The 27,448-nt window shown below is 45.9% G+C and overlaps 1 protein-coding gene and 2 long non-coding RNA genes across 13 annotated transcripts in view; 1 reads left to right on the top strand and 2 right to left on the bottom strand.

Annotated features, from left to right (window-relative positions):
* FAM120A (family with sequence similarity 120 member A) overlaps positions 1-1,507 on the bottom strand; it is a 63,091-nt gene extending 61,584 nt beyond the window's left edge. For all 3 annotated transcript variants that reach the window (XM_063347818.1, XM_063347816.1, XM_063347817.1), the window contains exon 1: positions 690-1,507. In XM_063347818.1, the coding sequence (XP_063203888.1) occupies positions 690-1,163 (474 nt within the window). In that variant the 5' untranslated portion in view covers positions 1,164-1,507. The remainder of the gene's footprint in view (positions 1-689) is intronic.
* On the top strand, positions 1,026-27,448 carry LOC134521394 (uncharacterized). 9 transcript variants are annotated; one of them, XR_010072739.1, is made up of 10 exons: positions 4,588-4,674; positions 7,081-7,403; positions 10,753-10,854; positions 12,308-12,465; positions 16,264-16,387; positions 16,734-16,991; positions 18,298-18,499; positions 21,697-21,829; positions 22,204-24,122; positions 24,605-27,448. It is a non-coding gene; the product is annotated as an uncharacterized LOC134521394 (long non-coding RNA). The 9 variants fall into 9 exon arrangements; XR_010072740.1 differs by lacking the exon at positions 16,734-16,991; XR_010072736.1 differs by lacking the exon at positions 18,298-18,499.
* LOC134521396 (uncharacterized) lies at positions 7,740-17,010 on the bottom strand. The gene is made up of 3 exons (XR_010072745.1): positions 16,872-17,010; positions 14,409-14,498; positions 7,740-8,297 (listed from the first exon to the last, which is right to left on the bottom strand). It is a non-coding gene; the product is annotated as an uncharacterized LOC134521396 (long non-coding RNA).

Below are 27,448 nucleotides of genomic sequence, written 5' to 3'. Positions count from 1 at the left end.
ACTTGTTGCAGATCCACCGTGCGCGATAACTAAACTGATTTTTTAAATTATTTTTCTCCTTCCCGTCCCCGTCCCCGTCCCCTTTTCGTCTTAATAACTAATTAAGATTACGATGCTTTTCCGCCTCACCTCCGGTACCAAAGTCCCAGCCCCACCACCCCTCCCGAGCGGCGGGGGTGAGGGGGGGCGGGGGGAGGCCCTGGGCAAGAAGGGACATTTTGAGTCAACGGAGCGGCAGCCCCGAAAGAACATGGAGGCAAAAAAAAAAAAAAAACCACAAAAACCCTCCCTGCTGCTGGGCCTGGCTTCAATCCGGGAGGCCCTGGGCGCTGCCGGTCGCCCCGCCGGCCCAGCGCAGGCCAGAGGCCTGCGCGGGGCCGGCGGGGCGACCGGCAGCGCCGTATAAATAGCCAAATCCCCCGGGGATTGAGGCCGCCGAAACTTGGGCCGCCCCCGCGGGCCTCGACGACATTTTGAGGCGCTGAGGGGAGAGGCTGGGTGCCCCCCTCCCCCCCCGCTCCTCCTCCTCCCCTCCCCTGCCGGGCTAGGCCCGGGGCAGCCCCCGCTGCCATCTTGGAGCGGCGGCGGGGAGGGGGCGCTGGTGTCCCCCGAGGGGAGGCGGCGGGGCCGGGGGGGGGGGGGCGGGGGGGTGGTGGGGTTTCGGGGCGCCGGGCCCGTCGCCTCCTCACCTTGATGTGGAAGCGGATGAGGGCCAGGCGGATGCAGTGCGCCATGCAGACGGGCGGCAGGAACCAGACCTTGGGCGGCGGGGTGCCCTTGTTCTGGACGTGGCTGACGATCTGCTGCGCCGTCTGGCGCTCGTTGCCCTGGCGCTTCACCCACTCGTGGAGCCGGGCCTTCTCCAGGGCGCCGTTGAAGAAGACGAAGAGCTCGATGTTGCCGTTGAAGCAGGCCTTGGCCAGGGCCGCCAGGTAGCCCAGCATGTGGTTCCATTGCCCGCCGCTCACCCAGTCCGTGTAGAAGCCGCCGTAGAGCCGGTGCAGGCAGTTGTCGGCGTCGATGAGGAGGCGCAGCGGGGTCTGGGGGGGCCGCTGGCGGCCCCCACCCACGAGGCTGCCCCGCGCCAGCTTCTGCAGCTCGACGGGCACCACGGCGCTGGGGCAGTGCTTCTCGATGTAGTCCTGGAAACCCTGCACTCCCATGGTGAGGACCGGGCGGCGGCGGCGGGCGGGCGAGCGGGGGCCCGGCGGCGGCGGCAGCGGCGGCGGCGGGGTCTGGGCTCGGGCCGGGCGGCGCGGCGGCGGCTGTAGTTGCGGGTGGGCGGTGGGAGCGGTGGAGCCGGGTGGGAGCGCTGGCTGCCGTCGGTGGCCGTTCAGGGGGGAGTTGTATGGATTAGTGGGGGGCTCATGGCTGCTGCGGCCGCCATGTGCTGCTCTCACAGAGCCATGGCTCGGGGATCCGGGCTGCTGCCGCTGCGGCTCCGACTGCCGGGGGGAGGGGGAGCGGCACAGCGCGCAGGAAGCCAACCCGCCGCCGCCGCCGCCTGCGGCAGGGAGAGCGGAACAGGCGGGACTTGGCGGCGGCCGCCGCTGCCACTCACAGGCGGCGCGGGGCGCGCACACGGCCGCCGGGGGAGGGCGGGAGCGCGGCCCCAGCGCCGCCGCCGGCCCGGTGCCCGCCGCCCTCGGGGCCCCCCGCGCTGCCTTGCCCTGCCCTGCCCTGCGGCACTGGGGCGGCGCGGCCCGCGCAGCCCGCCCGCCGCCGCCGTTGCATAACCCAAGCATGCGCGGGAGGGCGGGCGGAAGCGGGTGGCGGGGAAGGGGAGGGGGCTCGGGGGGAGGCGGGGGAGTGGCGGCGGGAGGGAGGCGGGGGGAGACCCGCAGGCAGGGCCCGGCCCGCCGAGATGGCGGGCGGCGCGGGGGCAGCACGATGGCCGGGCCCGGCCATCGTGCTGCCCCCGCGCCGCCCGCCATCTCGGCGGGCCGGGCGGTGGCCTTCCCCCTCCGCCCCGCGAGGCCGAGCAGGGGAAGCGGCGCCCCGGGGGGCACCTGTTGCCCCGCGGCTCGGGGATCTCCGTCCGTCAGGGCGGCGGGGCCCGGCCCTCCCCGCTGCCCGGCTCCCGCCTCGGGCTGCCCCGGCGGCTCCGCTCACGGGCGGCTCCCTCCTGAGAGGAAACGGCCGTTATTTACAAATAATAATTACAGGGCAGCCTTGCCTGGCCCGTAGCTCAGCGTTTTACTGCTGCCGGTAGAACTTCAGCTGTGCGTGATGGCCTTTCCCGCCTTGAATAGGTCTGAGGTGGCTGCTCGGGCCATGAGGCCTGCCGCCCGCAGGTTAGCTCAACCGGTAAATGAGCAGAAAGACAAACTATTGGGGGGGAAATCCCGTTCTTTTCCCCACGGACTGTGAGGAATTATCCTTCTTCAGTCTCAGCCGGACGAAATAATTTTTTAAAAGGCCAAGGTTAGGACTGTGCCCCAGCTTCAGAAGTTTGTCACGGAAATATTAACATAAGTGTCCGAGTAGTTCTGTGCTGTGCAGGTGTCAAGAAAATGTCAGGCCGCGCACGCTGTATAGTCACGTTAATATTTTATTAATCAGGAAAAAAAACCCATCTTGTTAATGAGATTTCAGCCCGGCTGGATTGGCACCTCCGGTAAATATTCCCGGCGGGGAATGGCTGTTTCTCAGGGAGTGGGACGGTTCCCTCGCAGGCAGCGCTAGCGCAAGGCTGCTCCGTGGATGCTTGTATCCAAGGCCGTCTGGTACAGCATAAGGACGGCGAAATAAAGAATGCTGAAAAAGCTATGGAAACAGTCGATGAGGAATACATGTTTCTTCCTAGAAATCTGTTTTTGTAATAATCTGAGAGCGTGGTTTCCTAAGTAAATAGTCATATCTCTTCCAAACTCCTTTTCTCTTAGACCTCCCAGATTTTCCCTTTCAGAGCAAGCACATGTTATGGTAACTTTAAAGTAATAAAACACTGTAGAAAACTTTGACACGCAAAAAGGCACACAAAACACGGTAATAGACCAACTGTGCTAATACAAGGAAAGAGGATCAAGGAGAAAGAACTTCAGAATTCCAGATATCCCAAAACACACCAAAATTTGGTCATACGAACAGTACGGCCATACAAGAAGTGCATAAAAAGCAGGTGATCAGACTTACCTACGTCTGTTCAATGCTCTAACCAGAATACAAAGTTTGATCAAAAACAGGACAGGCCATTCTCTAATTAGTCTTAAGAAATGAGCAATAGCTGATTCAAGAAGAATTCAATACTTCAGTCATGGATTCCCTCATAAGATATTTCGGTTCAATAGTCTTAGGAATGTAGAAATAAAATATCTCCTAAATTTACTTGGTGGGGGGTTTTTGTTTGTTTTGTTGTTGTTAAAAAGGAAAACTAGCCAAAAGCGTCCGCCAGCAGCTTAACGTCCTGACGCTTGCCATGGAGGGAGGTAGACAGGGCAGAAGCGAGTGCTGCCGGGCTCACGTGGCCATCCACAAACATGGCCCTCCCTCCCCAAAGGAGAAGAGAGAGGAAAAGCAGAAGGGGAAACAAGGTGCTTCAAGAAGTTATTTGACACAAATAGCTGTTTTGCTGCGGCTAAAAACGTTGGCCAGACAAGAAGGCAACAGAAAAGAAGTGTAATTTATGGAAAGCAAAATTACCCTGGAAGACGGGTAGACTAAGATAGACTTAAAGAGCAATTAACCAAAGGCATGAAGACAAACAGGGTATTTTTTTCATCCACCAGCGGCAGAAAGCCCGCAGGAATCATCGGGTTATCTGCATATAGGAAAATGGCACAATGGAGGAAAAAGCATTGAAGAACTTGCTGTCTCAAGCACTGGCACACCACGTTTCACTCTCACCAGATGTTGGCTGTGTAAGGGAAGGGTTAATACAGATTAATATTAAAGTCAGTGACTCACCATCCAACCTGAATAGAGGAGAATTAGGAGTGGCTCCCTAGAAGGAAGGAACTGAACAGTCGTTAGAAGAACTCTTAATGAATAACCATGTCAGGGCAAGAACATAGAGATGAATGTTATCATTTTAGTCTTGATTCCTCTGTTAACGAAACTCGGTCCCACCGTGAGATGAATACGGACATAAGCTGTGGCATAGGCTATCCACAGTAACCTCAATAGGTACATTTGCCTTGCAATAATTGATACATGTATTATCCATGGGAAACACCTGATTTACATGATTTCCCTTAATATTTCTCCTCCTTTCTCACCTCGGAGTGTCTCAACGCGGAGCTGCGGCCCCAGAACCTCCCAGTTGTTGCTGCTGGGAGAAAAGCTCCCAGCTCTTTTCCTCGCTGCTGGATCTGCGAGCGGCCGTGGGCTCGTCCTGTGGGCAAGATACTTTTCTATGTTGTTATGTCAGTGCTCAAAGTGAAATATGTCTCTTATTATTTCGGTACTAAACTTAAATGCAGACATCTGCAAATAAAACATCCAATAAATGTTAACATTCTGCTGTTAGCTGCCCTGTTTCCCTTTCCTGTCATCCAGAGCGGTAAATAGCACACAGCAATAAAACTGACCCGTGTTGCCCTCACGGTGTATTGCTTGCATACCTGCTTATGAAAAATTTTGCTTACAGAAGTTTGCAGAATCTTCATGCGATTTATATAAAACCGGCAAAATTGTACCGGGACACGTCTGTGGGTTGACTTGCCTTCATTCTCAGTATGTATGTTATCTCAAGTGATTTCCTTTTGTTTGCTTGGCTTGGGGTTTTTTTTTTAAGTTATAGGCACGCCTGCCACTTAGTCTAAAATAGTAGAAATTGAAGAAAAATTACTTAGGCTTAAAAAAAATTTGGGGACCAAATTTGTCACTCGTTGTAGTCTTGCTCTAGTTTTGTTTCACGGTATTTGGCACCAGGCGAGACATCCCTTCCTATGATGATTCTGTGATTCTTGTATCTTAGGTTGGTGCAATAAAACCATATACAATCACGCAATATGTATACAGCTGAAGGATTCCCATGCTCAGGTATCACTCTATAGCCTTCCAAAATATCTACAAACACCACCTTGCTTTAGCATACAATAACTTTTTTCAAGTATTTATGGAACCTATGATGGAACATTTGCCCCTTAGGACAGAAGAATGTGCATATGGGCGACACTTAGCTGAGCCATTTAAATGCTTATCAGTCTCTCCATCAGCATCGGCTCTTAGAGGAGTTTCAGTCTATTTCTGGCACTTCTTCATTTTTCAGCTTTCAGCAAGAATTAAGGTTGCAGAAACCCATAGGCGATTGGTCAGCTTAAACAGATTTATTACTAACAGTTAAGTTTTCTCTTAGTCTACAAGAAGGAATATTACCCTTCCAGCACCAACTGGGTAATACCAGTTCTCACGGTTTCTTTTGTAAAACTTTCTCTTTGGAGAAGACTTTGCTGAAATTTTTAGTTTCAGCTGATCTGCCCTCACCCACTGAGCATTCCTCCGCTCTAACATTGCAACTCTATTTAAAATTGAACTTCCACCCTAACTTCAAATTTTGAGAAAGGAGTTGCGCTGATACCTGGTGAATACAACACGCATCTTTCCGCTGGTATCAAGGCTTTTCCGTTGGCTGCATATGGATCCACTCGGTTTTGCTACAGCATGGAACTTCGGCAGGAGACTGGTGCTTGGGAGTAGAATATTCCGCGCTTTCTCACTGGCCGCTGTGAACTTTGGTGACTGACCGCTTTGCAGCGTCTTAGTTTGCTTTTCAGGGCTGTTCTTGTATCGGCCACGTAGAGTTTGTGCCTTTCTCAAGCTCTCTGACTCTTTTAGCTCAAGCCACTGGTTTAACTCTGAGGACTGTTACCAAAGACTGTAAGAGATGCACAAGAAGCTGCAGTCCACTGATTTTTTTGTTGGGTTTTTTTTTTCATTCTCTCTTATCAGCTGGCCTAATAATGGACCTTTAATGTTTTGTGAGAGTTGGCAGCAAATCCTACTTCTTCAAGAAGTCCATCTAAGATACGGGTGCTGTTCTGGCGCTGAGGAAGTCTGCTCTCCTTGCGCTTGCCCCATGCAAATATGCGCTAGTGGCGGCCATACAGGAAGAAGTCTTTTTCATTTTTTTCCCCTCCTACTGGCATTTCTTTTTTAATTTACCTTAACAGAATGTAGTTTTATCCGAAGCGTGTTCTTCCTCATTGCATTTTTCACTCTTAGTCAAAAGCCATTTTGTGGTAAACTGTTTTATTTCATGCGTCCGCCTTTATACTATCCGGGGAAACTGCTATTGATTCTTGATTAATTCATCAGAGATTTCCTCGTTAGGCCCTTCGTTAGTTGCATTCAGTTATTTAAGAAATGTCAGTCTTTCCCAAAATGGCTAAATCCTCCTGAATTCTTGCGTACTCAGAGTGTTTTCATCCCATGGAGAAGAGGCTAATCCAGATGGTTGACACTGGGGCAGAAGCCCAGAAAGACACCAGTGGTGGAACAAAGACTCTTTTTTTCAGTGTCTTCATATTATTTGGGAATTTCGCTTGGCAGCTTAATTTTGTTGTGAGCTTCTTGTAATACTTTCCCCGTTAGGGTTGTTGGCCTGTGTTTTGGTGTGTTCTCCGTTATCCAGCAGCCAGACTATTATTTTAGTATCGTTAACTATTACCTACGCAAACCAGTCACCACCAGCTCCCCTGGGGCACCTCTTCTAAGAGCTGGGGCTATGACAAACCCCGCATCACGCTTTCGAGTACCTGGTCTCTTGGTCCTCCTGAAAACAATACATATTTTTCACAGAATAGAATCACAGAATTGTCTAGGTTGGAAGGGATCTTCAAGATCATCGAGTCATGTGTTTTTGAAAAAAAAAAAAAGGCAGATTTAGGAAGTGTATTGTATTTGAATGAACTGGGCAACAATGTGTGTTTCTTGTGTAGCACGGTGAATGCAGAGAGGGGGGGTGACGGCGTAACAACCCAAAAATGGGATCACGAGGAGCTCCGTTGTCTTCCTGGGCGGGTGTTACAAGCCTGCTTGTTGGCAACCACTGTTGAGTTGCACTTTTTTTCTATTTTCTTGGGACAGTTCACCCGTTAATATCCTTTTTGGGTGTATTTTTTTTCTCTTTTCCTGAAGGCATCTGCCGCTTCCCAAATAAGTTCTTTAGGCCATTCAAATACTAGTAAAACACACCAGGCCAACATTGAAATCCTTTGTAGACAGGACGTATCTGAAAGCGCCGCTTGCTACATGAATGGCAGAGGAAGAGAAAAGAAGTTCTCCGAAAGCCTGCTGTGAAGCCCACATTAAGATGAAGGAATACGTAGTCCAAAGACCGACCCAAAGAAAAGATGGTTAAAAAGCCATCGTGCTTTAGTAGAGCCACCGCCACACCTGCAAGTACCTTGATGGTACTTAGAGGTCAACCCGTTAGGAGCTGGGCCCTGTGCAAACACTGGGTAAATGACAGTGTTGCTCCAGCAAACTTTTAGGGCAAGAAAATGACTGGCAGCGAGTCCTCCGAGTGTATGGGAAAAGCGGCCTCGCAGCGGAGGGGGCAAGTGACGCCGGCTGAAAGAATTCCTCCTTTCAGAGAACAAGCAGGGCTTTCACAGCACTGGATACTTAGCCGTGACACACAGTATACAGATTACATCAGGTCCATTCGCCGCCTTTAATTATTTTTAAAAAACAAAAGCATGAAAATTTTTAAGTTCTAAAATTTGAATTTTCAAGAGCAAAAGCATAAATAAAGGCATTGCGAAGCAGGCGACAGGAGCTGGTGGAGAGCAATAGCGCTGGTTCTCACAAAACCTGGAACAGTAGCACGCTGTTCCCGTGGTATTAATGAATAGTTGTGTGAGACGTACAAAAAGCCAGTATTTAAAGTATATTCTACAGCGCTTTTTGCAGGAGCATCAATAGTATTACAAACAGATACTAATAACGTTATTATAGCTAGATGCTACAACAAATATGATGCATTTGCAAGAGTACGTAGGAGCTAAAAATATACACTGTGGCCATTTCAGAAGAGCAGCTATTTACACTTCTAACACTTTAAAAACATGTCATTTTTGTTGGCATTTGTGCAATTAACACATGTATCTAAAGCATGTAAGTGACAGATTTAGCTACCTAAATGCGGGATATGGATGCCAGGTTTGGGAACACCATCCAAGCCAGACCTTCACTTTCAGTCTGCTGCAGTAAGTAAATTCTTCATCGTACCCAAACACACGCCAGCATGGTCTACCAGCGCCTTGGCTGGAGATGTAGGTAGCTCAGTTATTTGTCTTGCCATGTACTGCCCTTATTTCATCCCAGCGACTCTGGCTGCCCGGAGCTGTACTCTAAAAGTCAAGTTTTAAAAAAAAAAAAAGAGAGAGAGAGAGAGAGAAATCAAATTGATTTGAATTGCAAAGTATAAAGTTGTGGGGCCGTGCCTGCTTGAATCCGCACGCAGGCTGAAATGAGCTCTACAAAAATCAGAGCAGTGGGCTGGACACAAGGGCTACTTTGTGCCGTTGCCTTTTCCCAGCGCATAATGGCTCTCCGTGTCTGTCCCGTGGGCACAGCCGGCTCTCCTGGGATGAGGATCCTTGGGCTGGGGCCGTTAGGGAAGAGGAAAAGCAGACACAGTCCTCCTGTTGTCCAGATCTGGCCCGTGAGCCACCAATTAGACTGCTGTGAACTACAGCGCTCAGTTCAAAGGGCGGCTAATTGTATTTTAATGACAATTTAAATGATACCGCTGGTCATTTCAGAAACATCCAGATCACTAATTACTAGTAGTCTATTCGGCGCTTTAAGCAGGCACAGCACAGTAAAAGGTGAAGTAACATTATTAACGTTCTCAATGGCCTGCAACGCCCTCCCACGTGCCCAAAGCGTCATCTCCTGTTGGTAGGCCCCAGCTCTGCCCTGGCTGCTCACATCTGTCATCCAGCTGCCGCAGAGCTTTCTGCAGCGTCCTGGAAATAGGGGCAGAAGAGCAGTGATTCGAAAGTACTTACATTCATGAAATCCTACAAATATTAAAAAAATATACTGGTAATAAATATTAACTAAATTTCGTATGACATCTCTGCTTCAGAACGTTTTACCTTAAATACTAGCTCGATTGGACTGAATCTCTGAACAAAGTGTGGGCAGGATGGAGAAGAGAAGGCTCCGGGGAGACCTTGGAGCCCCTTCCAGTCCCTAAAGGGGCTCCAGGAAAGCTGGGGAGGGACTCTGGAGCAGGGAGGGGAGCCATGGGATGAGGGGGAACGATTTTAAACTGAAAGAGGGGAGATTTAGATGAGATCTGAGGAAGAAATTCTTTGCTGTGAGGGCGGTGAGCCCCTGGTCCAGGTTGCCCAGAGAGGTGGTCAATGCCCCATCCCTGGAGGGGTTCAAGGCCAGGTTGGACGGGGCTTGGAGCAACCTGGGCTGGTGGGAGGTGTCCCTGCCCAGGGCAGGGGGTGGCACTGGATGGTCCTTAAGGTCCCTTCCAAACCAAACCATTCCATGATTCTAAATAAGCTCACCAGAAAGTCAGATGTGAACACGCTGGGTGCCTGTTGGCTGCGGAGGTTCTTTCTGCCCCGGCCATGCGGGCGTGTGGGAGGAGCGGTGGGCGATGGGGAGCCCGGCCGGGCTGCGGAGCACGGGGAGCCCAGCCCCGCCGGTGCTGCCACTCACGGGCATTCCGGTTTCCAAGGCTGGCAAGTCAGTACCCGCCAGAAGCATTAAATTCCTTTCCAAATGTTTGCTTGTATTTTGTACAAGATGCCCATAGTCTGTTGAGGAATCCATTCTCCAGAAAAAATATTTGGAGTGCAAGTCACAGTTTTCCCCTTCAGAAATTCAGCCAAAACACACCAAATCTGCTAACCACTGACAACATAGTGGTGGTCAAGATGTTTATACCTAAAACACTGTATCAGTGAGAGCAAAGCACACATCTTGCCCGTGTAATAGATATGTAGCAATGAAATGGAAAATCTGTCTAAGCCCTTTTCTAAAATACGTGCTTTTATGAGAATATAGGTTAACTGTAGTACAGTGGATTTTAAATGCTAAATCCAAGCAATTAGAATTTTGGAGAGACTTGTACTGGTGCAGGAAAAAAAGGCGGCTTGTTTTTTCATTGGAAAATAAAATGCCTGTAAATAAATACTATCGCTGATTTTTTTTTTATTTTTTTTTTCGGTGAAGATTTATATGGGGTTAATCCCTTTACAGTCCTGGAGTGTATTAGGTTTCGCTAATCTACCCTCGGTTTTAGGTGGGCTTGCAGGCGGAGGCCGGGGGCGAGGAGGGAGCTCTGCCCCGCCGGCCGGCTCGCGGGCTCCTCTCCGGGCGCCCCACACCTGGAGCCAGCGATTTTTTCTGCCTGTAGTTGCGTGAGCACCTGTTGGCGTGAACAAGCCCCTAAAACTGCTTTAAAGGAGACATTTGTTTAGGCAGAGGAGGCGGCTGGTTACAAAACAACAAGATTTGCAGGCGGGAAGAATTTTGCATGCAGTTTTCAAGGCGTGTTTTTTTTGTTGTTTTTTTTTTTTTTGCAGTCGTTTGACCCGGGAGTTTGGCTTTCCACGTAACTGATCTGTCGCTGGCGCGGGTTGAGCTTTAAGCACATCGGTTGTGTTCCGCTCCCTTCTCCTAAGGTTCTGCAGCGACTGTGGCTTTGCCAATGAAAGTCTGGAAAAATTCTTGCACTTTGTTACTAAGTGCTGGGTTTTTTTTCCCCTTTTACAACGTTGAGGGTGTTTGAAACTGGGTAGATCCGATGGCAAATAATTCCTCCCTTTTCTGTTTCAGGAAACGCTTGCCTTAACTGCCAGTCTGCTCTTCCAAATCTGACAGCCCGTGCAGAACAGCAGACCTGAGCTGATGCCAGAATAAGTGCTGGTCTGGTAAGAGGTAACGTTTAAACTTACGTATTCCCAGATTTTTTAATTAAAGATCATTCACATTTGCTTTTCATTCTTTTCAGAAAGGTCTGAGATATTGGTGTCTTAGGGTTGGGGTTTTTTGCCTTATTTACACAGATTACTTTCTCATTTTCATTTATTCTTTTAAGGATGTATCACTTGAAATTTACCCTGTGATTTTCTCGCCTTTAGTGTAAGTCAGGAAAGCATTTAAAATTTAGAGAGTGGAATATTTTTGAACAATGGCAACTCCTCTGCAAGAGATGAAAAGAGTTAAAAAACCAGCAAGCTTGTCACTTGATGACAGAAAACCTTACTTCTCAAAGTTGTACAAACATGCAGCCTGGCCTGCGTTCAATGTCTTGACTGCCATAAAACTAGAAACATTAATTAGCATAAATTCATAGTCTAGTTCTGAAAAAGAAAAAAAAAAAAAGGTATATATTACATAGTTCTCAGTAATGAGAGCGTTTTTATTTTCCAGAAGACGTCAGTTTAATTCTCCAGATACTCTCAGTATATGGAGCAACTTTTGATCTCCCTCTACATAATACAGCACGGGAGAGTGTCTCTTTAAATTCATTTATAAAATAATTCAGGACTGTGGGTGTCTTTGATCTGTTCCTCTCTGCTAAAGTACAGAAGAGAAGAACATGTCGCTTAGCAACCCCGCGCCAGAATCGGGGGGGGGGGAGGCGGGGAGGGATGGATGGTCCAGAGTCACAAAAGGGAAAGATTAATCCCTGGCAGAAAACTAAACTTCTAACAGCGCTTCTCTAAAACGAAGCAAGCAAATAAACAAATGACAATGACAGGTCTATGCAGATTTAGGTAATCTCACTTTTTTTTCCCTTTTTTTTTTTTTTTTTTTACCCCACTTCTGGTCTATTAATAGCAATCTTACAACCAAATCAGAAAATCAGGCCCGGGATAGGCGAGGCAGGCTTAAATAGCTTCAGGACTGGGTTGCAGTCAGAGGGAATCTGAAGTTTTATTTTTAAACCAGTTAAGCATATTTTAAATTGAATTAGTGCTGTCAAGACTAATCCTAATTAATTTCATACCGCAGTTTTGGTCTGAACACTTCAAATAAATTTCCTGCGGAGTCTCATCCTGGTTTACAGTTGGACAGCTTCAGTGTCACCCAGGCTGATTTATTTAGGGTCACTTACCTCGTCGTAAATAAAAATCGGTTACCAGGCTGTGACTAGCTGGTAACTAGGTAACATCTTAGTAACTTTGAAAAAAATATCAATTAGGAAAGTGACTTTGCACTGAAGTAGCTGAGCAGCGCACAGACAACCTCTGCCGTTTCTGCAGCTGCGAGACGACGCAGTCCCGCAGAGCAGTGGGTACCGTCTCTGGCTGCTCCTCCTCTTTCCCTTTCCGACCAGCCCTAGAGCAGCCCTAATTCCCTAATTTAGCTTTTTCTTTTGCACCAGAACTCAAACATCAAACCCTACAGCCCCGCGTGGCCGAGTTATGGAGGAGAAAATTGCTGCAGAGAACTGTGCAAGAGGAGGAATGATGGAACTGGTTTAAATGTAGCCCACCGCAGCGTGTTTCACATGGCTGAGAAACATCTCATAATTAAATAAAGGTAAATTGTTACGCCTGGTCTTACGTTAATGGTCCTGAAGATTACTTAAAATCTTCTTAATTTTTATGCCACTTCCATGTCCTAATCACCTATAACTTATTACTGAACATACCACTGTACGGTTAAGAGAATCCCTAAATGCTAATGGTTCACGTTTCTCCCAGGGCTCAGTACAGGCAGTTCTGCTCTCAGATTTGGTAGTAAAATTGCAGATGATTAGAGCAAATGCCTGCCTCCATCCACAGGCTAGAAGTTTATCTAAACTGGCATCTGTTGCATATTCCAGCAATTACAAGCATACTCGAAACTAGACATTATTGAACTCTGAAGTAACGTTTATTTTTATCTAGTAACAGAGATGGTAGATGACAGCGTGGACCTCATTAAGATCTACGTTTCTTAGAATAGGGTATCAAAGAACTTAATACATAAGTAACAAGAAAAATTGTTATTACCCGTATATAGCAAAGACCTAGAGAGCAGAGTCTTGTCTGCAAGGAGATCAATGGGAATTTTACTGGTTACTGCAGAGGGGTGCCTGGATTTTACCCAGCATCTCTGAGAGTGTGCTTTTGGTGCTGGCAAATGCTTATGTAATGTGATTCTTTGGAGAAATTTAATTAAAGAGAAACGTGTAAAGCACTTGGCATTAAGTGGCCTAAGTTTGTTAACGTACAGTATTTAGAATGAAGCCCAAATTAGAAGCAAATAATGCTAACTCAGCTGTGAGCATTTCCATAAAAATTACTTTCTGGAGAAGCTTGTGTAGACTCTCTGCATTTTTGGTTTTAACAAATATTTTCTATATGCTTTCATTTTTATGATCCAAACAAATTTGGAGGCTTTATGTGAAATGTCGCAAGCTGAAGCAAACCCCACTGACTCGACTGTGTCTTTGCTCTCAGTTACACCAGGGTCAACAATTCTTTACTGTAACTTAATCCTGAATAAGTATTTTTGCTGACTGCCGAAATTGAGTGGGAGGAGGAGTCCAGCAACAGTAGAGCTCTTTTGCTTGTGCTTGTGTTTACAGTACCAGTTCATATACTTAGTGGGTTTTATTTTTAAGAAACAGAAATATGTAATATCCATGAGGCTAAGATTATCCCGGTTGGAGATTCTTGTCGTTACAAAAAATCCATGTGATTCCTCTAGCAGAGACGGAACATCTCTGGCTTCTCAAACAGGCAAGCAGACTTTGCGCGTCTGATATTTTTTGAGGAATATGTTTTGGACTACGCCAACATAAAAACATGTACAATTAACATAGCTTTCTGGTTATGGCATTCAAGTTACCAGATCAGGACGGTACATGAAAAAAAGCGTGCAGATAAGGCATGGTTTGCCCAAACATGTCATCACAAACTGACTTCCTAAAGGTATGTCTCAAGCTGGAGAATGAAAACACGGATGTGTGATACTTTCCCATTTCAGAGCAACCATTATATATAATATCGCTATGATGCAGACTACCTTCACGGCTTCTTAATCCCAGTATTGACAGAGGGAGAGTAATCTAAATTCCCAGAAGTGTCATGTTGGAGAACTCTCAGTTTAGCACAAAAATTCTTGAAAATATCTTTGGTGGAGAATTGGGCCCAGCTGACAGTATTGGGGAAAAGATTTTCTTTGGCAGGGGACACCACACTCTGACAGCCTCTGTTCTCAATGAAGGATCTCTAATCTAAAATGTATCAGGCTATTTCTCTCTCTTGTAATCTCCTCCTAAATGAAAATAGAATTATTCATCTTTTTTCACGATGCATGGAAAAGTTTGAAGTTAAAAATAAATCTCAGATCTTTCTCGGTAGAGGGACAACGGCTTTCTTTTCCCTATATCTTTAAGGAAAAAGCATGCTGGTCCAATCACCCTCTTCTAGGTCATCACAGGAAGGGGTTTTTTTGGTATTTGAGGCTCAGTTTCCCCACTGAGAAGTACTTACAGCAGTGCGAACTGTGGTAGCGTCAGAGAAGCTGGGCATCTTTACTGCTTGCAGTACTGCCCCAACATGTCTGACTCCAGCACCAGAGAGCTAGCATGGAAATGGAATGAAAAATTCACTGAAATGCTTTGATGTTGCATATATGCAGAATTTGAAAGGAATAAGAGAGTTTATTTTTAAAAGGAAATTAATAAAAGACATTATAAAGCTATGCAAAATAATGGGTGGTATAAAGGGACCTCAGGAAATTCTTGTTGCTTTTCTCGCCGCGTAAGGCACACGGGCATTCACAGAGGGGGATACATTATGCAAAAAAAAAACACCCCAAAAGAACCCATTCCCTGTTGGATTTGACAACGCGCCCTTGCTGCCAAGCCTGTCCCCTGCCCAGCCCCGCCGAGCGGGGAGCGTTGGACAGCCTGCCCCCAGCCAACCCTGCTCGCTGCTGTCTCCGTCGCAGTTACCATGCGTAGCACCCGCGAGGTGTTGCAGCGCGAGGTGTTGTGCAAGAGAGAAAAAAAAAAAAAATCAGTGCAGAGAGGTCCTTGTCCTCAGAAAACCTGCTGAACGATACCTTTTTCCTTGGAAGAAGTCGTATTTACATGGGGAATTTACATGTATCAATGACTGTGGCAGAATATTTCTGAGGAAGCCCCTTGTTAATATTTTGGCAGCATCAGAGTGTTTTTCCCAATTGCAAATGTCGCTCCATCTGCCACAAAGCCATTGGTTCCAAGAGTCTGTCCTTCCCTGTTAAAGGGGCATCACAGAAACATTCTGTTTGCTGTTGGGATATCAGGAGAGGAAAGCAAGATGAACGCGTGGCCCACTGCAGTAGCGTGCCCCGTTGGTGAAGAGTTTGCCATGAGGAAACAAGCCATCTGAGGAGGTGTATCTTCCTATTTACTAATGAGTGAACTTTTAATTTAGTTGATTTTAACATGAAGGTAAGATTTTGACAACACCGCCGCCTTAAATCTGAGTTGCATCATTGAAATATTGGTTGGAAGAGACCCCTAGATCAGCTCCCACCTTCCACTCAAAGCAGGACTGTCACCAATACTGGATCAGGTCTGCTGTGATTTTACCTCGCCAAATCTTGAGTGTTCACCTCTGAGTGACCTCTTACAGTACTGCAGCATCCTCCCAGTGAAGTTCTTCCTAATGTCCAGTCTGAACCCCCCCAGGCTACAACGTGTGGCCATGGCCCTCCACTATACCATCTGTCGCTCCCAAAAAGAGCTTGGCCCCATCTTCTTTCCGACTCCAGTTCACACAGTTGGAGCTTGCTATTAGAGGACCCCTTAGCACCCTCTCCACCCGATTGAAAAGCCACAGCCTCCTCCATCACCTGAAGCACATGCCCTATGTCCCTGACCATCCTGGTAGGCCTCTGCTACCTTCTCTTCCCAATTCTGAACGTCCTCCTGGCCTGGAGGGCGCAAAGCCAGACACAATATTCCTGGTGTGACATTACTGGCTTTGAGGAGACAGGGATAATGAGTTTCCTCAATCTGTTGGCCACCCTTCTTCAAAAGTAGGCCAACGTACCGTTTGCCCTATCTGCAATGAGCACACCATTTGCTCACGTTTGACCTGACATCCACTGTAACCTCCAAGTCCTCTCCAGGGGGGCTTCTGCTCAGCCAGACAGTTCCCAGCCCGTCCTGGCACATGTCATTATTCTGCCCAAGGTGTGGGACTTTGTACAGCTTGTTAAACTCGATGGGATTTCTGCTGGCTTCAGTTCCTGAAGGTCCCTCCACACAAGTTAATGTGCGGCACTTCAATGACTCCACCCTAATATAGTGTCATCTTCAGATGTGTTGTGTCTGTGCTCTATATCATCATCCAGGTCATGAGTGAAGATGGTAAACGATATCAGCCCTGGTGTTGGCCCTGAAGTACTCTGCTTCCCTCCGGCTGCCAAACAGATGTTGAGACGCTGGTGGCCATCTTTCAGTCTGGAGTCTCTCTGGGTGAGCTTTCTGACTGCAACACACAAACTGAAGGAAGAGCCGCTTTTCTGTTTGGTACCTTAACTGGTAACCTATTCTTGAAGTGTTTTAGCAGATGGTAGTGGGCTACACAGTGTGCAATAGTAGCAAAGCAAAAACATTGTTTAAATTTAGTAGAATTCTGTAAATAGGCTTCTAAAAATCACGTTCAACAAGGAATGGTTCTTACCATGTGGACTTCCTACATTTTTCAATACCTAGTCTAGCATTTTGGAGCATACAAAAGCTCTTTTGCCATTAAAACGAAACCCGCGGCATTTGTCTTTTGTTCTGTGTTGAAATCAAACCGCCCTCTCACCATTCCCAGGAGGCAGGAGGGAGAGTCCTCCGTGCCAGGACAGCCAGGGGCCCTCTGCAGCGCGCCGGTCATCCGTGCCCCATCCTTGCTTCAGCCCGAGCTCCTGAACCTCAGGAGCATCTCCCAACCGCCGCGTTACTGGCTTACCTGGGACAGGTGGATGGCGCGACCTCTCCGCAGTCCCCAACGTTGTCAATGTTTACCATCGTAACAGATCTGTCTCTGCAAAACACTCTGCATTTAGCAAAACACCACACGTCCACAAAGGTATCTTCCTGATTTGTTTTTTGAAATGTGAATTATAAGGAGGAAAAAAGGTATGTGCGTGATTCCTTAAACCCAAAAGAGACATCCAGCAGAAAAAACCAAACTCAATTTTAAAATGACTATGTCAGTGGTGACTTGTAATCTGCAGTTTCATCTACTTGATAATGCCCAGCTTAGTGTTAGATCTAAAAAAAGAATGAAATGAGAAAATCATTCCTTTGATATGCATTAAATTATTCAGTTAGTAAATTAGTGAATCTTATTCTGAGTGTTATTAGCTATTAGCATGTTACACTTCTTGATGTTGCTTATGAAGAATGCATATGAAAATAAGGAAAAGATTTCCCTTTTGAAGTTGCTGCCACTTGAGTTGTTGACATTTCTTTTAATTGGTGACTGTCCTCTTGAATGCAGGATTCTGCTGTCTGTTTTTATGAGAGATTTTCATTTTTAATTTGTTCTCTCATTGATTAGTCTTTTTTTTTTTTTGAAATGGGTAACTCAAAATAATTAGCCTTTCAAGGGAACCGTGTTCTCCTAAATAGTTATTAATGAGTATCATCTCCCCCGTTCGGTACACTTAGCGCCTTTTTCATTAGGAGAATTTCAAGGTTACATCTGGCCTGGTTGAACCATGCCTGGTACCACTGAAGACAGCAGGAATCTCACTGCAGATCTCAGGAAGAACAAGATCAGACCCTAGGAGTGAAGAAAGATCATGTGCACTCACTTTGTCTTAGGAAGATGTTTATTTTCTAGGAGAACCTAGAAATGTTCCTTCAGGCTCCAGGTTAGGATTGAGGAGGGAGTGAAATGAGTGAAGGAAAACAAGGTAATTCCATCTGAACAAGGATACCATCTTCAAATCTTCAAAGACACTATCAGCTTCAGCAGCTGGGCTAATGAGCTTTAATTATATTGCCAGTTTTACAGTCCTGGAAACATACATCTCACTTTTATTTAAAGTCAATGTACGTTACATGAAAATAAACCCACTAAGTCCAGCAATCATCCCACTAAAGAGCCAAGGATCTTCAATAAGAATATACTTTGTTTTAGAAATTATTGCCTGTATTACACTCTCAATTAAAGGGCACGGCGGACAATAAAATACTCCCAACACGTCATGCGTTGCTGCAATGATCTAATCCCATTACGGCTCCTGTAAGGCAGGTCTTGTCCCTTCCCTTACGTTTGTCTTTAAGCTTAAAATCTGCCTTGAGCATTGCCAGCTATTGTTCTGCTGAAGTGCAGTCTTCCTTTTGTACATGAGACTCTCTCCTTTCTATTAGCTCTTTCAAAACAGACTGGAACATCCTCCTCCTCCTTTCCCTACCTCCCTGTAAGCTCTCCTGCTCTCCCTCCCTGCTTCCTCCACACTTGGTCATTAAGGAGCCTCTACCACAAACCTGAATTCTCCTATCATTCCTGGACGGGCTTCTGTCCAACCCACAACTTCGGCCCACGTCTCTGGCAGTTCTTCATGAAGGTCTAGTTATCTGTTCAAGGTCAGTATCTTAAAACAGGGGGGTTTAGAGTCCCTTCCAAGCTCGTCCCAGCAATTTATTTCCCAGTTTCTATGAACAGCATGATCACATTGGGTTTTTGTCATTCCCCTCCACTGTCTCTTCTTCTGCAGAGGTTACTCTATGGGTCAGCCCGGGCAAACTGTATCTGAACAGTTATTTCTCCATGGCAGAAATGGCATTTAAGATACATCCTTTTCTATCCCAGCTGAAAATTAAAGCTTTGAGCCAGGCTCTGATGATCTTATGGCTCACATACACATTCCTGCTTTCTGGGCTTGACCAGTGCCATCAGAACGATAAAGTGAAACAATTTTATCTAATTTATGGCTTTGCATCCTTACCGGTCTCTTCAGCCTCCTGTCGTTTTCTGCTACTCTGGCATTTCAAGTAAGTTGCTCTCTTTGCTTCCCCACTGCCCTCCTCGGCCCACCTCCCCCTGCCATCTCTTTCACTAGGAAATGACCGACCCGTCCTGCCAACGGGTAATAATTCCATCATTTTCTCTGTGGCTGAGAAGTCCTTTCATCCACAAAGCTATCTCCGAATCTTCCTCAAAACCCTGTCAAAAGATGCGTGCTTTCCTGTCTGGCGCACAGACGCGGTGGCGGGGGCCAAGGGTGTCAACCATCAGTGCCACCAACACCGCCCTCTCCTTGTGTCCGTCTTCTCTCCCTCCCCTGCTTCGTCCCCAGCGTGTCACCTCCCTCCTTAGGGTGGCCCTTTTCATCCCCATTTATGCACGGCCAATTACAGCGGGTTTTTAGTCCGTACTTCAGATTTTTATAAGTAACGGCTAAAAACAGCTGGCTATTTTTATGCTGCTAATACTAATTCTGCAATACTAACATTTGCATTTCCTTGCAATAAACGCTAGTCATTTTTTTTAGAAGAAATAGCTCAACAACTACAATCGGGAAAAAAAAAAAAGGTCAGAAGCATCAGCATCACCTTTCAGATTGAAAATCGATATGAAAATAATGAAACTGAAAAAAACCCGGTCCAACGCAGGTTGTAAAAGTTGGTATAAACGGCTGCCCAAGCCATTACGGAGTCGTAACTTAAAAGGAAGCTTCGCTTTGGAGAAGAGGAATGTTTATAGAGAGGCTAATTTTGCTTTATTGAAGACCATTAAAATACCTTTAAAAAATTATAAGTTGTAGTCTAAAATACTGCAGTGCAGCTCGTAGAAGAGCTAACGTGAAGTATGAAATGGCCTTACGGGGTGCTATGGTTCTGACATAATATAATATAAGCTATCTCAAGAATCCATTTACAAGTAAGCTGTCTGGGTAGAGCTCTGCCCTTGCTGAAATCAGTAGGAGTTTTGCTGGTGACATCAGTGAAATGAGGTTTTCCTCTAATTTTTATCCCGTGCAAGATTAAATATTGGGTGAGGAAAACAGCGTTAGTTCTATGGCATGTAAGTACCAGTGACTGTAAATACAGCATTTGCTTAGGAGGATTACTAAATGGAATTTGGAAAGCGATTTATTAATGGAAATGATTTTTGTTGTTGTTGTTAATTCGTCCAGATTTCCTTATTTATTGGTAGAAGTGTTGTAGACTCACAGAATGTGTTGGGTTGGGAGGGACTTTTAAAGGTCATCTAGTCCAACCCCCCCCGCCGCGAGCAGGGACATCTTTATGTTCTGCTATTTCGTCGTGTCATCATAGCGTACCTCTGCTGTAGGAGTAAGAAATAACGCACGGAAGCTGTAGGTCTTTGGGCGTGAGGGGTGGGCTGTTTCCCTTCCCCATTCCAACGGGAAACCCAACAAAAAGCAAGCATTTAATAGCGTGAATGCCATTATTGCACAGCCGAGGAGTTTTGCAAGCACCTAAAGCTGCAAGCGCTGACGATAATTTATCTTTGAACTTGTTAGTAACAATGCCTAATTAACAAGTAAGCTGCAGGAACACGCAATTGCTATGTATTTACATGGCATTTGCCATGCGGTTGTGGTATAATTACAGAGATTATACCTGCTCTGCAGAATAAGAGCACCGAGCGTGCGGTGTACTTTATTTTGTGTGATTTCACATGGCTTGGGCCAGCGAAGCAGAGCACAGGAGCTTAACAAAGTATTTCATTCTGTTGTAGGTGGAAGCGAGCCACAGGTATGCAATCGCACATGAGTCCGCACAGGGTGCTGTTATTGCAATGAGCACCGTGGTTTCTGGCTACTCAGGGTGGCAGCCTTGCTTTCTGAGCTCAAGTTATTTCTATTTCGGATTGCTGCCCTTTCAGTGATATAAATGGACCTGAATATGCAGATTCAAAATAAGGCAGGCCAGGGCTTTTTTTTTTTAGCGTAGCAACCTTTTCCCTCTCATGTATAATATTGTAGGTCTCTAATAATTACAGGTAAAAGAATACATGGAAAGAATCTCTCTTCCTCCTCAGTTTTAAAAACCTGTGTACCGGCACATCACCATTTCTGTGCCTTAAAACTCCATTAGGATCAGCATACCAGATGTGATATTGCGTAATGCAGGGAAAAAAAAAGGGAAAGAAAAATACCAGCTAATGGTGAAAAGTGCAAAGGAATATGCCACGTTGCGGAGTTAGTCACATTTTACATGATTCAGCATAAACTATAAGTAAATCTAAAATTATGTTTGAGACCCCCGTCTAGTAGGAAGAGGAATACCGTACGTATCACTTGGTTCAGGAGTTGCTGTGCCACTTCTCTAAAAGGATGGTATCAGCCTTTAAACTGCTGCACGCGGTATTGCCCGTTCCGAGGAGAAAATAGTGACTTTTAGAGAGAGTGGATACAGCACTGCACTGGCAAAGTACGTAACAGAAACATGGATTTATTTGCTGTTGCTGGAGATGTAAAATTTCGCTTTGGCATACGAGAAAACAATCTAAGAGCTCCCTATTCTGCTCCAGGTGGAAGAAAAAGTACTGAGCTCTTCTCAGTGTAAGCGTTATTGTTCAGCTTCATAATAATTTTCCTGTCTTGAGGGACTTGATTTATGAGTGTAGTGTTAAAAAAAAAATTCTTGCTCAGTAAGGCCAGCAGTGTGACATGACGGGGCACGAATGGCGCTGTATGAATTTCCAGTTACTATGTTGGCTGCGTAGGGCTACATCACAAAAAAATGAGATGCAAATTAACACAATATACTCGTTTGGATGTCTCGTGGTGATTTTCCTCTCTGCGTTACAGCCAGCGCATTCGCGGTTCGTATCGGCCGCCCCGGCTCCGCTGACGTTGGGAAGGAGGTGGCGGCTCCGTGCGGAAGCTCCCGCAGAGCCTGGGGCTCTCCCGTCCCCGCGGCTGGGCTGGATTCGGCGCCCAGGTTGGTAGACAAGCCTAAACCGGTTGTTCGAAAGTTGGGTTCAGGGAACTTTGATGCTCGGCATCAACAACTTATTTCTGTAGCAGACTAAACGAAGCAGACTAAATTATCCCAAGAGTTATTTATGAGCACCAAGAGTTAAAATTTCAGTCCACCTCAGACGACACGGCTGAAGAACATCAATGCGGTGCACTAAGTCTTTTCCGCACTGACAAATTTAAAAATAATTTCAGAAGAAGCTGGTTTGAGAACAAAATATAACTTCCCTTTGCAATATTTGTAGTTGCAAAAAAACCCATTCGTTGGTTTTTCACTTGCATTCTTCGGCATCTCTATGCGGATTTTTTTATAAATTGTTTTTCATATTTTCACAGAGTGGACCCTGTGTAAGGGACAAGGGAAGAGACACCCGTACGTGTCCCAGTTACAATCGCAGACATCGTCATCCACGAATTTCGTGACTTTTCCATTTCTCCTACTTAAGATTATAAAATGCCTGGGTGATAGTTGCAGCAACTGTTTACATTATCTAAAATAGCAGCACGGTATTTCCACCGCATACCAACAAGAGCCAAGGCCTATATTTTATAAACATCTTCGAAGCAAACATTTAAGGCCAACTGCAAGACTTGGATTTGAAATTCTCGCTCTGGTGTACGATGGCACTCGGTGCTCGAGTTGACTTTCAGCTCCTTTTCAGTATTGCGGAGTCATTCTAATACTTTTCCTTTTAAGACGACACGTGGTAGAGTACCCAAATCCCTCCGAACAGTGCAATCATTCTTTTAAACTTTTATCTGAAAAGATGGTATTTTACAGTCCGAGAAGGGCAGTTTCCTCCCTCTAGATAATTGAGAAAGGGAGGTTTTCCACCGGCTCCAGCAGGGTTGGGATCAGACTCTTCTGCTAGTGTTTTGATACAGTCCTATTTTTCATTAAGACGCAACAATAACCAGGAAAATCCCATAATTATTTCTGGGAATTCAGTAATTTTTAAACGGTGAAATTGTGCGTCATTTCAGTTGTAATTTGGAACCCAACCACTTTATATGCTGTTGAAAGCCTCATCTCCCACAAGGGACGTTTTGTGAGACAGAAATTGCAATGAATCGGGATGAGACAAACGCTGTGGCGAGGAGCAGATTCGAGTTGTGAAGTGGGTAAAATAACGTTCTCTTTAGGCTTGGAAAAACTATCTTCTAATTAGTGTGAAAAATACAGTTGTATGTAAACTGCAAGCATCTCAGTGAATACGCATCCCTAAATCAATAATTTTCAATAAAACGTGCTTTCTATGTGAGTTTTCGATGTTCAGAAGTGGGATTGTTCTCAGGGAGAACGCTCAGAGCCGGCTCTTTTGATGTTGTGTTCACAGAAACAGGCACCACGTGATGCAAGTTCATACAGAACGAATGGAATTAGGGCACATGGTGGAAGACTTCTCGCAACAAATTGCTCACAAATAATTTATGGCGAGAATTACTTGTAGAGTGATTACAGCACATGTTTTTGGAAAAAAAAAATAAATCAAGAAAAATCAATCCGCTTGTGGACTAATAATGAAAAGAGGAAGAGGAAAAATTCCTCTAACAAATATGAAACTGCAAATTATTCAGGCAGCTCGGTTGGCAACAACCAATTTTTATGGTAGTAGGAGCTTGTGGAGTAGGAGGTAACTGTACGAAGAATGATTGATTCAGTATCTTGTATTGCAATTCTGGAAGGGGTTCAACATCTAATTTAAAAGCCATTTTCTTCCTTTTACCCAGTAAAGAAAACGAAATGATACTCAATGTCTGTGAGCTGTTTTGGGCAGACAGAATCTATTTTGTGTCCATGCAGTCCCGTGGTCACTGACAATGGCTAGCTCATAAGAAAGAGCAGTTACTTATTAGGAAAGATCTCTCTTGCCAGAAAAAAACCAAAACCTGCCTGAGGAAGGATATTGCCTTAATCCTCTTTGCATCTTCCCATTAGAGAGTAAAGGATTTGCCCTTCCAGCAGAGACACATAATCGGTCTTAAACTCAGCATATCTTTTCAGCCTTTGAGTTGTGGAGTCTTGTGTAGACTGCATCTCCGCCAGCCCATCTTTCAGTCCGCGGCAAGAAAACGATCGGTAACTGACGTTCCTCTTGGAAGAACACAAAGCACACTTGGGGCAGCCCTCTCCTGAGACCACCTTTTGTCTCCTCCTCCCCCTGCCCTGGGAGGACGCCAGCCACCATCTGGGCAAGAGCCTCCAGGATGCTGCACCAGGATCCCGGCGGCGTCCTCTGCTGCCGCGGGTAGAGGTGACCACAGCGTGTTCTGTTTATGCCTGTGGCCTGGTGGATGCGAGTTCAGCATTCAGATCTCCTTAACTCCTTAGGCGTTTATTCTTGGTTCAATCTTTAATTCCTAATTTAATTCCTGAGCAGGCACATGCCATCTTTCAAAGGCATCGCAGATGCGAGGGAGTCCATTTGATCCCTACTGCTTTACTTCACAAAAAACTTAACGTGCTAATGCTGTAAATAAGCATTACAGCACAGTCTTTGTGTGAATGATATCTAACATTACTCCAGATTTTAGCCAGTGACAGATTTTACAAGCTACATTGAGCTAATGGAAGAACGGCTTTCATTTAAAACAGTGATGTGTTCATTCCCATAAATGCTGATTGCCGTAATTCTATTGTATGTTCTTGGCTTAGTTACACCAAGCCGAGTTAGCTTGTTATATCTTGACACTAACCGTTGATTATAAATTAATTTTACTATTTCTGTGTTTTTAGAGAGAAAGCTGCCGGGACTGATGATCTGTTGCCATGTCCACTGAAGGGAACAATGAAAAAAAGGTGTATTTCCACAAGAATTTTCTAGACAACCTCTCCAGCAAAGGAAGGACGTGGTGCAGAAGATGATCTTCAGGAGCTATTTCATCAGCCCATTAGGAGGCAGGGTGAGGATATCTGCACCCAGTTGAGCTGTGCTGAAACCACCTTTAATCCCTGCCCTTTGTACCTTTCCTCCCAAGCTGGAAGGAAATTCACGTTAGACTCAAGACTGCTTGAAACGTCTTTTGGATGGTAATGCCGGCCCACCACGGGAAAACGTTTGGCCCACCGGTTATGCTCTAGCAGCCCTTCCTGCATCACCCACCGGCGCCTGGGACGGGAGCTCGGGGCATCAGTAGCTCATCACCCGCAGAGTACTTGTCAGAGGGCAGCCGAGGTGTTGGTGGACAAAATTCAACAATTTCACCACGAAAGAGCTTTCATTCTGACTGTAATCTGAATATCGACAGATTTCTCGCCCTGACTGCAGATACATACGTAGGTTGTTTGATCCAGGTGAAAAAAACACCCCCGCCCTTTGCCTTTCCCCTCCCCATAGGCAATTTGGCAAAGTTTGCCTAGAAAGGGTAACAGAATTTTCAGCTGCTGCAGGCACCCCCGAGCCTACCAGCTTTTTTGCTTTTGTTTAATTTACTACATGCGATTAACTCCGCTGCGTTTCTGCCTGGCAGAATCTGTGACTAAAAATACCCTGTGAGTATACATCGTGTGCTGCAACACTGGCAGAAAGTAAATAAGACCATGGTCTTCATAATCACTGTTTTTCCAAAGAACTGCTGCTCCCAGCAGACGGGCTATTTTAGGCTGTAAATGGAAATCAGAAAATGAGATTTTCTCTCCTTGTTAGTTCTTCTCCTGGGAATTTTAGTGCTTTCCTTTCCCCCTGCTTTGGGTGTTGGTGGCAGCTTACTGGCAATACCAGTCTCTTGGAGGATTGAACTCTGGAGCCTGTTCTGAAATACACAAGTGAACATGGGAAATAATTTCCACTAGTACCAACATATTATTTGCTGATATAAAATCAGGTGTTAGATCAAAACCAGATTTGGATAGCCTGATTCACTCCGTCATTCAGGTGATGGTTCACTCTGAATTCAGGCTTGCGAAGCAGATGATAGAAGTATTTCCTAGCTCCCTGCACTTTCTGTTCTAATATTGGTAATGTATTTGCATCTCTCAATTTTGCAGACCGCCTTTTACCTCCTATTTGATGATCTAAGTCCCGTCATGCATGTAGACACCCTTGACACGCTGTATTGACAATCCCATCGATACCAGCGATGTCTGGCCTTGCCACCAGTTTTTAGGACAGACACTATCATCCAAATCATACATATCACATGCATCTAATGCAATATCTTCGCACAGTCTTTAAATCTGAGAAGTTCTAATTATCATTTTTAATACTTCATGTATTATGCATTTTCTTCTGGAAAAAGCTTCGTGTTATCAGGAATTCAAAAGATGAGGTTTTGCCACAGCAACGTGCAGATCCGAGAACTTGAGCACAAATCGTAACCTTTAGCATTAGCTGCACTTTTCGGATGCCCCAAACGGCGTTGAGGGGGATTTTCTGTGCTAGGAAATACCCTAATTATTTCATAGCATGGGTACTACTGTGATACGATGTCTGTAACCCCCCTGTTTGATTGAATACTACTCACAAGCATCCTTTCACCTACTGAGCGGCTGGTACTTTATTTTAGTCAATTGTGGTATTACTGAGAGTGCTCTCTTTCTGCCTACATACATAAAAACCCCAAAACTTTTAACCTTGGAAAAACATTAATTGTGCTAGTTTCTTCACTGAGGGAGGAGGAGCGGGCTTTTTTGGGAATGTCTCAGACAACAAGGGTCAGCTCGGGAACTGAGAGCAGATGAAAGATTTTCGGAGAATACAGGGAAAAAACCCAGATGGCTTTAAATAAGTGAATAGAAAAACCGCTTTGTGTTGTACCCAGACGTCACACGTGATAATCCAGACGTCCCAAATGGTTGTCATAATCATGATCTGTCATTCTCATGCTCTTCCACTTTGTTTTGTCATTTGCAGCGTTCGTGTGCTTGACTTTAAGCAGTCTGATGCCGTCCACTGCTTTGACCTTAAAGCTATTAAAATTGCAAGAAACATTTAGAAAGTTGGAAAACTATTTATCTGGAAAAGTCCTTGGAGCACAATGAAAGATGAGAAGTGACTGAACGACCCCCTGTTTGATTTACTCCCTTTGAAAAGGTCCTTTCCCCTTGGGCCTCTCCTTGCCCACCACCAGCTGCACTTGCCCCTGCTCCCGTGGCGTCCTCCGTACCTTTTCCCGGCGGGCTCGCTGCCTGTTACACGGTTTAGGCAGGCGCCTTCATCCTCATCCCTTTCTAGTCCTCTTTCCGAAGCAGCACGAGACCCAGCTGCTACCCGCTGCCCACCTTCTTGCTCTGCGACAACGCCAGATCATCTTTTTTCCCATTAATCATATTTACTTATCTGCGCACGTTTCCCTCTGTGATTCCTCTGTCCTTTATGCCTTGAATTCCAGTTTTCTGTGTAAAATCCCACAATTTTCTAGGTGATGTCCCTTATCCCAGGGCTCCCTTCCTCTTGAACCACTACAGCTCCTCAAAATCAGAGGAGCGACAGTGAGCAGATGATGCAGCTCATTAGAAGCGCAGCACACAGTATAACGTGGTTAGCCATCACCAGACCCACTGCTAATTCTGTAGCCTTTTCTCCAGAGACCCCTCTGTCTTTTCACGTACTGAGCAGCTGGAAGCACGGAGTGTTTTTCT

The sequence above is a fragment of the Chroicocephalus ridibundus genome, chromosome 10, assembly GCF_963924245.1.
Source record: "Chroicocephalus ridibundus chromosome 10, bChrRid1.1, whole genome shotgun sequence".
Taxonomy (NCBI): domain Eukaryota; kingdom Metazoa; phylum Chordata; class Aves; order Charadriiformes; family Laridae; genus Chroicocephalus; species Chroicocephalus ridibundus.
The sequence above is the reverse complement of the archived record's forward strand: the minus strand, read 5'-3'. Positions and strand labels throughout refer to the sequence as shown.